The sequence below is a fragment of the Galeopterus variegatus genome, unplaced genomic scaffold (assembly GCF_000696425.1).
Source record: "Galeopterus variegatus unplaced genomic scaffold, G_variegatus-3.0.2 Scaffold8152, whole genome shotgun sequence".
NCBI lineage: Eukaryota > Metazoa > Chordata > Mammalia > Dermoptera > Cynocephalidae > Galeopterus > Galeopterus variegatus.
Genome location: NW_007734263.1, coordinates 42,598 through 54,741, shown reverse-complemented (window position 1 = coordinate 54,741; position 12,144 = coordinate 42,598). Strand labels below are relative to the sequence as shown.

The 12,144-nt window shown below is 35.5% G+C and overlaps 1 protein-coding gene across 2 annotated transcripts in view; it reads left to right on the top strand.

Moving 5' to 3' along the window:
• CYLD (cylindromatosis (turban tumor syndrome)) overlaps nucleotides 1-12,144 on the top strand; it is a 51,395-nt gene that overhangs the window by 198 nt on the left and 39,053 nt on the right. For both annotated transcript variants that reach the window (XM_008592654.1, XM_008592652.1), the window contains exons 2-4: nucleotides 6,737-7,391; nucleotides 8,965-9,267; nucleotides 11,424-11,529. In XM_008592654.1, the coding sequence (XP_008590876.1) occupies nucleotides 6,888-7,391; nucleotides 8,965-9,267; nucleotides 11,424-11,529 (913 nt within the window). In that variant the 5' untranslated portion in view covers nucleotides 6,737-6,887. The remainder of the gene's footprint in view (nucleotides 1-6,736; nucleotides 7,392-8,964; nucleotides 9,268-11,423; nucleotides 11,530-12,144) is intronic.

The window sequence follows — 12,144 nt, the reverse complement described above, 5'->3', positions numbered from 1 at the left end:
GGCCCGATGCCTTCGGGCGCCCCTCTCCGGCCTCGGGACGCCTGTAACCGTCGCGGCGACCGCCGGGCCCTGGGCGCCGGCCCGTTAATTTCCCCTGCCCAAGCCGGCCGGGCCCGGGAGGTGCAGAGCCTGCCGACGTCAGCCGGGCTTCCCCACCCCCGGGGCTTCCCACTCCTCCAGCATTCCCGGGAGGGCTCCCGTGTCGTGGTAGCATGGTGGCCGCCGCCGGGACCCCCGGGAGGAGAGAGAGCTTGGTGTGGGAGCAGCGTAGGACGCAGTCTCCCTCTTCTCCGCTCCCCGCAGTTAAAGATGGGGAAACTGAGGCACGGGTCGCTGACTGGCTCCCAACTGCCCCAGTTGGCATTAAGAGGCCCGGGTTCTAACGTTTCACGTCTGTGCCGTGGGGCGAATGGACTGATCGGTTTTGGGGTGTTTGTGGCTCCCGTCCAGGAGGAGCAGTCGGGATTCTGGGCTCGTTAATGGCGTGTTCTGCTTTTTCTTTCAGTTTCCCCCTTTCCCGGGTGAGAATGGTGTTACACAATAATCTGGAGTTCTTTAGTTGGAAGGTGCGCCCTGTTGAGACAGATATTCTTTCTTTCTTTCTGTTTTTCTTTATTATATTAACGATATGAGGGGAAATCGTGAAATCTTGAAGGAAGATGGTGTTCTTGAGTTTGGGGCTCAGCTGGGTCAGCTGCCTGGTTATTCATGTACTTGGCATCTTTTCTATTCCACCCCTTGGCATTTGAATGTTTTAGGATGGTTGTCATCTTCCAGCCACCAAGCCTGTGGCCTTGCAGTCTCCCAACCCCCATCATCCCTGCTACCTTCCTCTCCCCAGTTTTCTCTGGAAAGTTGTGTCTTTAGCTCAGCTAAGGAGCATTTCTACCTTGCTTTTGAATTCAATCTAATTAGGAATCTTAATAAGATTGTTCGTTTTGCAATCATTGGCTCCCAGAGAAAAACCCAGGCCTTGAGAGGGTGTTCATTCAAGTGTTTGCTTTCTGTACACCCCCTCATGCCTCAAGTAGATTGAATGGCCCTAAGAATTTAGCCTGCCATTCCCACTGGGTAGTGGGTGGATTTGAACTAGAACAGTATTAGGAGAAAATAATCTGCTGGAAAAATTTTTAAAGTTCATGTACTATGAATGTTGATAAAACCCAGAATATTCTCTAATGTTCTGCAGCAAAATAGGTATTCTTGTAAAGATGCCTTCCCCTGGTAACTTTTGTGAGGAGCTAATAAGGCCAGGATACTTGTTACGTAAAACAGAAACAGACTTAAGCAGCAATGATTTTTGTGGTCTGGTATGCCTAAACTGTGGTTTTGTTTGATTTAAGTAAGTCTTTAATGCAAGAAGAAAGGAATAATTATCTTATTTATCAAACTATTAGTATTTTGTTCCTGATTTTCACACTATGATCTTAGATTTGTCGAGGTTTTTGGTTTTTTGTTTTTTAGATCAATTATACAGTATAAGCATCATACTTGCTGTTAGGCTCTAGGAAGCTGGTTTCAAATGAACCTCAAAATAATTTGGTTTCATAATTGTGAAATTTTCCTTATTTGTTTCAGCTTATATGTGTAACAAAGTGGTATGAAAATTGACCATGACTTCATTCATCCAGAGAATTAGTGAATTTTTAGGCAAAAGTGATTAAATACTCCCAACACTTGAGTCTTTTTCCTCTCTCTCTCCCTCTCTCTCTGAGAATTAGTGAATTTTTAGGCAAAAGTGATTAAATACTCCCAACACTTGAGTCTTTTTCCTTTCTCTCTCCTCCAGAGAATTAGTGAATTTTTAGGCAAAAGTGATTAAATACTCCCAACACTTGAGTCTTTTTCCTTTCTCTCTCCCTCTCTCTCTCTCTCTCTTTTTTAACCTGAAAGAAACTAATCACTTAAACAGGGTGAGAAAGTGAGATTTTGCTTTTACTGCTATCGCTTGAGTGATAAGCAAGTCCTTCATTCCTTTCTCACGTACTGAATACCTACCCTATGTCAGGCACTGATTTTGGGCACTGGAAATATAAAGATGAAGGACTTGGGAATTTACACTTTGTTAGAGTAGTGGCTAGGTTTAACTTTAGTGAAACGTTACGTTCCTTCTTCTGACATGGACATGCAGATGAAGGAGCCAGACTTTTTTTTTTTTTTTAGCCTTGTAAATCCCACTTGTTTTAGGGACTGTGTACTTGACACACAAGTTACTCTATGAGGAAAATTAAGACAGACTGTCTCTTTTCTGGTCATTCCTATTTAGCTGTTTAGGAATATAATGACTTATTCTTTTAGTGAGAGATGTTCTTTCTTAAAATCATTCTAGCTATCTAGAAGCATTTGGAAAAAGACCCACTTGTCTTCTTCCTTTGGTGTTCACACTGACCTTCCTACCTTTTTGCCATTTATACTTAAGGTCAGTTTTTTAGTGTTATTTTTATTCTGATTTAGATAGCCTTCTGTGGGTTTTAAATCAAGCAGGATATCTTAGGAGATACAAAAAGTTCTTGAATTACATGGGTCTTTGTGAAGTTTTTATGAACAGTATAATCTGATAACTTGAGCATCAAATGACATTGTGTCTCCTGGATAAGTTAACTGTTGTCGATTTTATGTAGCTAATGATTAATGATCATTTGTATTTTTAGAACATGGTAATTCTGATCTTTAATATTTTCAGGTGAAACATTCTTGATCATCTTTCCATTCATGGGAAACTGATAAACATTTGTGCCTTCCCACTCTCATCTTGGTTTAATGACTGTCTGAATACAATTAAATTACTCTTTACTCATGATTCAGACCATCAACAAGCTCAGATAACCAGATACATTTTCAAATCTATGTGATCCTGAACTGTTCCCTGATCTTCAGTTTTGTCAAAAGAAAGACTTCTGTTCAACATGGTTTTAGGGTTAAATATGTTACTGTTTTCCAACTCTTTGATAATCTTCATTCAGTACTTACAGTAATTACCCAGCTTGAAATAAGTAGGATAGTATTTAGATGAGTCATTTGTGATATACTCAGCCTCAGGGTAATTCGACTTGCAAAGTAGTAAGGAATATATATAAATGAAAATTTCTCCCTTCACAGTGACCAGCCCTCTCCTTACCCCCTGCACCTGCCCTATCCTGATTTTGAATTTGGCTGTGCTTCTGCTTCCTTGTGTTGTCTTACTGCTCCTATGATCTTTACTTAAAGGCAGAAGTTGAGTGAACATCGGATGACTTGTGGAAGGCAGCCATCATGTCTTAAATCTGTATTTTTCAGTGTCTAATACTGTATTGAGTATATAAAAATACTAAATCAATAGACCAACCTTCCTGATTGATAAAGAACTCATTTACAATGTGGTTGAAATCATTCCCTTCATGTTATCTTGAGTCACTTTTACTACTTGGGGTCTTTAAGACTTTAACTATTTAACTACTGTACATATCCCCTTGAAAGAAGAATGTTGGCATTATATTCATTTCTACAGTGGGAGGAAATATGTGTTAGCATACTTCTGTTGTAATACTAGTATTTTGAGAATGTTAATGATAATAAGTTTATTATCTTTTATATCTCTAGACTAGAGCCATAAAGTTCCCCATTCAACTTTCTCTATCCCTTGCAATGAAGAGAATCAATTTTTAATATGATAGTTTCAAATCTATTCTTAATGTATTCTTTCTAAAAGAGGAAAGGCCACATCCTTTTTATTTTTGGATAATGCTTTTTAAATATTTTATAACTTTTGCTTTGGCTGTTCTGGTTGTCTAACATGACCCATCCTTTTATTGAGTCTAAGCTCATTCCCACTTTTGCTAATTCAAATTAGAATAAAATTACTGCTCCTTGTGTAGTTCACTTTAAAATATGATAATTGAAACCCACTGTTTATTGCCCTCAACTTTTTTATAAATCAAGTAGTTATATCAATTTTTACTGTGGGCTGTCTCCCTTAAATGATTTGCAAAATGCAATTTGGTAATCAAATTCATTTAAAATATTGTGTCCTAATGCATTACATCTAGTAATTTAGTTTTGTCTTGATAATATTTTATTAGCACTAATGGTTTTTGTTTTTAACTCTGACATGAATTGTTAAGCTAGAGACCCAATAGAGTAGGAGTTGTTGGCAAGTAAATAATTATTAAGATTTGAGTAAGTTTCTGATTTTGATATTTAAAATATCGTTCTTAGGAACTTCTAAAAAGAATTTCTTTTCAAAATAGAATTGCTTTACCTGTTGGCAAGTAAATAATTATTAAGATTTGAGTAAGTTTCTGATTTTGATATTTAAAATATCATTCTTAGGAACTTCTAAAAAGAATTTCTTTTCAAAATAGAATTGCTTTACCTTTAAAAAGTTTTTTGGATCAAAAATGGAAATACATTTTAAAGAGAACCAAAACTACAGTTCACTTTATTGGAAGTTGCTTTTTGACTATCTCAATGTTCTAGAGCAACCAAAATGATATCTGTGCAATAAAGCCTATGCACTTTACTCCTAAAGATCCTTTGAGAATTTTTTTTTTTTTTTTTAAAAGATGACCGGTAAGGGGATCTCAACCCTTGGCTTGGTGTTGTCAGCACCACGCTCAGCCAGTGAGCAAACCGGCCATCCCTATATAGGATCCGAACTCGTGGCCTTGGTGTTATCAGCACCGCACTCTACCGAGTGAGCCACAGGCCGGCCCTCTTTGAGAATTTATATATTCCTTTTTTTGTTATTGTTGCTTTGTTTGTTTTTTTAACACACTAACATATTTCATCATCTGCCTTCTCAGAACTGATTAGAGGCAGTAAGTTGGAAAGCAACAAGGCCGTAAAAGGAGTCAAATGCATACTGCAGGAAACCACAGAAAATGGCTGATTGCAGGGGAAAATGTAGACTGTAGATCTATAGAAAGCAGACACGAGAGCTCAAAAAGCATAATGTAAAGCCTTTTAACAAAGTAACAAAGAGTCTTGCGTATTGAGAGTCACACAATAATTTATATTCACAATGATAACTCAATGATCAAGAAAAAAAAAGCCATTTCCTTGTTGAAAAGTTTAAAAGCATTTTAGTAAAAAATGCCAAACATTTCTTTTTGGTACTTTAAAAGAACAGAGCCAAATAAGGGGCATTGTAGCTGCTTGAGTAGCCCGAGCAGTTTCGTTTGTATGGTGCCAAGATAGACGTATCCACAGGTGTCTTATATAAGTGGCAAGTATAAATTGATCCCATTCCTGCTGAAGTAGACAGTGCCCTCAAGTGGAATTAAAACAAACACATTGCAAAAAGGAAGGAAAAAAAAGGAAAGAAAAAGAAGAAAAAAAAAAAGAAGAGAGAGAGAGAGAGAGAACCACTTCATGCCTCTGTCCTCAATAAATGTTGCACAGATATTTCAGTAATGTTGGTTTGAAGTGTGCCAGACTCTTAGCCTGTTTTGGGTAACCCACACTTCTCATTCTGGCTTGTAGAGGGACAGACTTTAAAAAATGTCACCATTAGGGAATGTCTTATTAATAATTCTTTCTAAAAGAAATGTTACTCTGTGAATAGATTTGGTAGATTGTTTCATTGTTAAGTTAAACGATGAAATGAAATTTGGTTCTTTTGTTTTAGGAGTATTTATTTTTTAATTGCAAGAATAAAATAGATAAATATGATAGTGCTCTATCAGTTGCTGCCATTACCCAGAATAATGGAAATGGATACCTTTGTCTCACTGAAGGATGAAATAAGTACTGTATTTAGAAAACAAATAGCTACATTCTTGTAACAGGGAATACATTGGAACTTTTGTTTTCAACAAAACAGTTATTTAAAATAATGAAGTAAAGTCTCAATTTGAATTAATGAAATTGTGTGATTTTGAGAATCAAGCCACTTAGCTATAGAAGATTATTATTTCTGTAAAAACTTTAAATGAACTGAGAACTTTTCAAAATATTTGAAACTGAAAAAGAAATCTTTTGTGTATTCCTTCCTTGTAAACATAGTTAAAATTGTGGTATAAAAACATTTTGTATTATTTACTGTACGCAATTATATCTCCTTGTTATGCAATCCAAGTTTTGCTGCTACAGGATTGACCTTTAAAATATCTTTAACATAATAAGATTATAATATCTAATATTTATGATTGTGAGAAATTAAATGATAGCTATGATTACTGTGATTAACATTTGCCTATCTAAGGACACAATGTACAAGATGAAGGAAATAAAACTGGGTCAGTTGTAAAATGTTCCATTATCAAAATATGGTATACAGATAAATGAATTGTGGTTAAAGTTGCAGAATGTGATTGATATGATAGCCTTTTTGGTTTGTAAGATTTATGTGTGTTTTGCTCAAATACAACAGCTTATCTTAAGTTAGGCAAGATCCATTAAAAATGCTACTTTTTAAAGTTTAAAAATGTCAGAATATGTGTATAAGGGTAAACTTTAAAATTTTTATTGGAATCTGACTTCATAAATTGCAGTGTCTTGATGGAAACAAACATTGTATTATCTTTGAAGGTACTTTACAATTGGATTTCCTTAATTAAATATGCACAGTTACAGTAGATACAAGTAATATATGTCTTTTAGCCCTTTTAGATATTTTTGGAAATATTTCGTGTGTGTGTGTGTGTGTGTGTGTGTGTGTGTGTTTGTTTACTAGTCAAATGATATTTTTAAGAGTCTTTAACCTTAATTTTAGGTCATGTAGAATGAAGTCTGAAGTTTATTTTTGCTTGTTCACCAGGCATTTCGATTTGCTGTCTTTTTACAGTATGGACACCAAATGGCTAAAAACATGCTTTGGGACTGCCAGTGAATTTATTTTTTGCAGTTTTACAACAAACTTATTGATAGTTCCCTTTTTTTTGAGTTAATATTTTGACATTATTATCACAATGAGTTCAGGCTTATGGAGCCAAGAAAAAGTTACTTCATCCTACTGGGAAGAGCGGATTTTTTATTTGCTTCTTCAAGAATGCAGTGTTACAGACAAACAAACGCAAAAACTCCTGAAAGTACCAAAGGGGAGCATAGGACAGTATATCCAAGATCGTTCGGTGGGGCATTCGAGGATTCCTTCTGCAAAAGGCAAGAAAAATCAGATTGGATTAAAAATTCTAGAGCAACCTCATGCGGTTCTCTTTGTTGATGAAAAGGATGTTGTAGAAATAAATGAAAAATTCACAGAGTTACTTTTGGCAATTACCAATTGTGAGGAGAGGTTCAGCCTGTTTAAAAACAGAAACAGACTAAGTAAAGGCCTTCAAATAGATGTGGGCTGCCCTGTGAAAGTACAGCTGAGATCTGGGGAAGATAAATTTCCTGGAGTTGTGCGCTTCAGGGGACCCTTATTAGCAGAGAGGACGGTGTCGGGAATATTCTTTGGAGTAGAATTGCTGGTAAGTTTGATAAACCATTTTAGTGGGCTGTGCATGTGTGTTTGTGTGTATTTGTATGCACATATGCATTTTCCCCCCTTTAGTACAAAATAAGTTTTCCCAGAAGTCTTCTATAGGTATAGTACACATACTCCTTAGGATTTACTTTTTTTTTTTTCTGACCGGTAGGGGGATTGCAACCCTTGGCATGGTGTCATCCTCACCACGCTCAGCCAGTGAGCGCACTGGACATCCCTATATAGGATCCCTATATAGGATCCCTATATAGGATCTGAACCCACCGCCCCGGCGCTACCAGCGCCACACTCTCCCGAGTGAACAGGGCCAGCCCCCAGGATTTACTTTTTAATGATGAATTGAGTTGATCTAAAGAATGAAATCAAGAAAGCAAACCCATTTACAATAGTTTCCCCTAACCCCCCACAAAAAACCTAGGAATCAATTTAACTGAGGAGGTGAAAGATCTCTACAATGAGAACTACAAAACACTGCTGAAAGAAATGAATGAGGACACAAAAAGATGGAAAGGCACCCTGTGCTCCTGGATTGGAAGAATTAATGTTGTGAAAATGTCCATACTACCCAAAACAATCTACAAATTCTTAAAAACTTTAAAACTATCTGCTATACTTGTAGTAGGAACATACAAATAAATCATAGTTATTGAAGACTTACCAACTCTTAGAAATTTTAACATTGCTTTTATTAAAAATGAGCTTTACTAATTTAATTGCTTCAAAAATTAATTATCTTGTGACATTATCATCTATAGGTTTCTCAGTTCTTCTTAATGTGTGCTAAGTAATGATAACTTAGATATAAGATTTTTCTAATAAGCTGCAGCAATTTAAACTTGCTTATAGCTGTCCCAGATAATATATGTAAAAGTTATCTTGTAATTTATTTCTCCTGGAAAGAAACCCGAGAACTCTGTGATGTGTTTCCAAATTTAATATTAATTCTCAAGAACTTAAATGTCCGTTACATTTTGACGTTCTTGCAAATAGAATTTCATGCCTTGCTTGTGTCCTGATTTACTTTTTTTAAGCAGTGATTGTAAAACAATTGGGGCTTTGAGTCCCAGTTATGCCATTTACTAGCTGTATTGCTGGGTTACTTAACCAGCCCACTTAACTTCTCTAAATCTGCTTCTTCATGTGTAAAATGGTGATAATAGTACATGACTTAAAATGTTTTTGTGATATGTTGATACAAGATTTAGCATATGGTAAGTGCTTGATAAATGGAGCTAACATCACTGTTATTTTAATAAAATTCTTTTATGACAAAATTAATGTTAAAATCACAATGTAGAGTCCAGCCCAGCTCTCTCATAATAGAATTATGGTTTGAGATTATCAAGTAATTTTATTTCAGGATCAGATACAGCTTCTTATTTTTTAAAACATCCTAAATCCAACAGCAACTGCTAATAATTATATTTCTTATTATATGTATCATTTAGAATTTTTCCAAAGTGATTTCTCCAAAATCCCCAGAGTGGATTCTTTTTCCTGTGGATCACCTTTCTATATCCATCTATTTTTCTTTCTCTCTCTGTCTTGAAAACTAGGAAGAAGGTCGTGGTCAAGGTTTCACTGATGGGGTATATCAAGGGAAACAGCTCTTTCAGTGTGATGAAGATTGTGGAGTGTTTGTTGCATTGGACAAGCTAGAAATCATAGAAGATGATGACAATGGATTGGAAAGTGATTATGCAGGTCCAGTGGACACAATGCAGGTTGAACTTCCTCCTTTGGAAATCAACTCCAGAGTATCCTTGAAGGTTGGAGAAACTATAGAGTCTGGAACAGTTATATTCTGTGATGTTTTACCAGGAAAAGAAAGCTTAGGATATTTTGTTGGTGTGGACATGGTAAGAAAATTTTAGATTATATTGTCTTTGTGAACATATGTATTCGTTTTATGGCCAATTTAGTTACAAATTGAACACTTTGAGTATTTAAAATGGACTAATTTGAAATACTTTAAAGAATGTGTTCTAATTTATCTTTGGGAATGGAACATTGAAATGGGACAGTAGTCTAGGTATAGAATTACATTTACTTTTTCCAATTTGAATAAACTGGAATATTGTTATCAGTCTTTAATAATGTTATCAGCCTTATTATGATAGCTGACCAGTAGACCAAAAAAAACAACCCAAAAAACAAGATGCTTTTTTTTTTATTTAGGATGTCACTCATTTAAAACTTTTTTTGTTGTGGTAAATATACTTAACCTAAAATTTACCATTTTAACCATTTTCAAATGTATAGTTCAGTGGCATTAAGTATATTCGCATAGTTGTATCATCACCACTATCTATCTCCAGAACTTTTTTATCATCTAACCTAAAATTTACCATTTTAACCATTTTCAAATGTATAGTTCAGTGGCATTAAGTATATTCACATAGTTGTATCATCACCACTATCTATCTCCAGAACTTTTTTATCATCCCCAACTGAAACTTTATACCTATTAAACAACTGTCCACTCTTCCCACCCTCTGTTAACCACACCTCTGTCTCTGTGAATTTGCCTGTTCCAGGCATGTCATGTAAGTGGAATCATACAGTATTAGTTCTTTTGTTTGTGTCACTCATTTTTAATATTAGCTTACAATTGTATTTATTAATAATGGATAATTCCAATACAGCAAGTCAAATATACCTGTGGTATTAAGAGAATGAGAAGAAAAAGACTGAGAACATTTTTGTCATAGATAGAAAATATGGGCAAAAATTTGCTAGTTATAAAGAAGGAAGTTCATACAGAATTATAAAGCACTAGAATGAGTTAGGAGAGGACATGAGTAATAGGTAGACTGTTGTATAGGTAGACCCTTGTACTCATGATGGGGCTGTTTTTAGTAACAATTTTTATCTGTTCACCTGTACCTTTTGGTTGATAGGGTATGAATGTTCTTAGAAATTCTATTTGATACTCATTAGTTAGTTACTAAACTTACTGTACTCTTACTATGTGAAAAGTTAGAGCCAAAGTAAAACATAAGGATACCTTTTAACCAATATTCTTTAAATATTGATTCAGAATTTACTTAGAGGAGAAATTGTGGGCTGGGTGGGTGGAAGGAAGGTTGGAGAAAGAGGGCCACTGGTCATTGGGGTTAGTCTCCCCTTTTTCAAGTCATTTGGCTCAGTCCCCTAACTTGGCAAAAGCCCTTTAGGCCCTACCCTCCTTAGGTGGCAGTCTAGGGATCCTCTTCTCTACCCAGGGCAAGCTGCCTCAAGGTTTGCCCTGCCAGCTTCTCTCCCTGCCTCTGTCCATCCCCCAGTTGGCTTGTGCAAGCATTTGTTCCAAACACTTCTAGTATGCTCCTTGAGAAGAAAGTTCTAGCAAATGCAATTTTCTTCATTTCCTTTTATTTCCAGGGACATTTTAGCATGCTGTACACATTTGCACTCCTAATCTGGCCCCATGAACAGCACTGTATTAATTGGTGCTAATTTGGAATGTAAAGTAATTAAATATAAAAATCTCTGTTTTGGAGGAAATTCTTGCATATGCATAAAATGACAAAAGAACAATTAAAAAGTTGACTTTCTGTGTACAGAAAGGTCTACAGGAGTTTAAATGGACTATTTAAACACTCAGGGAATACAAAGGACTGATCAGAGCGAGCTAGGGCTAATTAGGGGTGGGTTTCTGGGTGAAATAATGTGTTATTAACAAATCTACCTATGCAAAACAATGTCTTTTTAAACCTCAGTAGATGTTATTCCATAGGCTAGTATTTATTGTCCAGTAAAGTATGAAAAACACTTTTGGTTCCTTGCTCATACATGGATTTACTATAACTTAATTATTGTTGGATCTCATTTTTATAAAAACAAACAAAAAAGCCTTATTACTATGCTAATTATTCCTAATATATTCTTTCTTTCTTTTAGGAAAAATAGTTAAAATTTACTAATGTAAAATATTTTGGAGGATCCTTTTATGAAAAGTGCTTTCATATTTATACTGAGGAGGGTTTCAAAATTTAATCTACTGTTTAATTTCTAGGATAACCCTATTGGCAACTGGGATGGAAGATTTGATGGAATACAGCTTTGTAGTTTTGCAAGTGTTGAAAGTACAATTCTTTTACACATCAGTGATATCATCCCAGGTATGTTTTCTTTATGTCTTATATATTTATAAGGCAGAGTTTCTAAGTTGTTTTTTGTTATGAGGATATAAATGTAAGTTTCAAGATGCATTTTTTGAACTTGACTTTTATATGTGGAATTGTTATTAAATGCAATATACTTTCTTACCCCTAAATGAAAACAGTGAAAATTTTTATTTGTGTAGGGTGTACATTATCGTTCACTTTTTTTTTTTTTTTTTTTTTTAAACCACCTATCCAATCTTAGCAGGGGAGAAAAAGCCCTTTCTGCTAGTTAGAAGGATCAGAAAATGTAATAAATTGCTACCTGTTTGAGTGAGAGCTTAGTTTAAACTAGCCTTTAAACAGAAATTGGTCATCTAATTTAATCTAATCTACTGTGGAGAGAATTCTTGCTTCATGACCTATGAGATCCCTTCCAGTTTTGAGATTATATAATTGATCAGGTTTCATGACCTCTGTAGTCAGAAACAGATCACTCGGGGGTTGCTGGTTAGCTCAGTTGGTAGAGTGTGGTGCTGAGAACACTAAGGTCAAAGGTTTGGATCCCCGTACCTGCCAGCCACCAAAAATACAAAAAAAAAAAAAAAAAAAAAAAAAAAAAAAAAAAAAAAA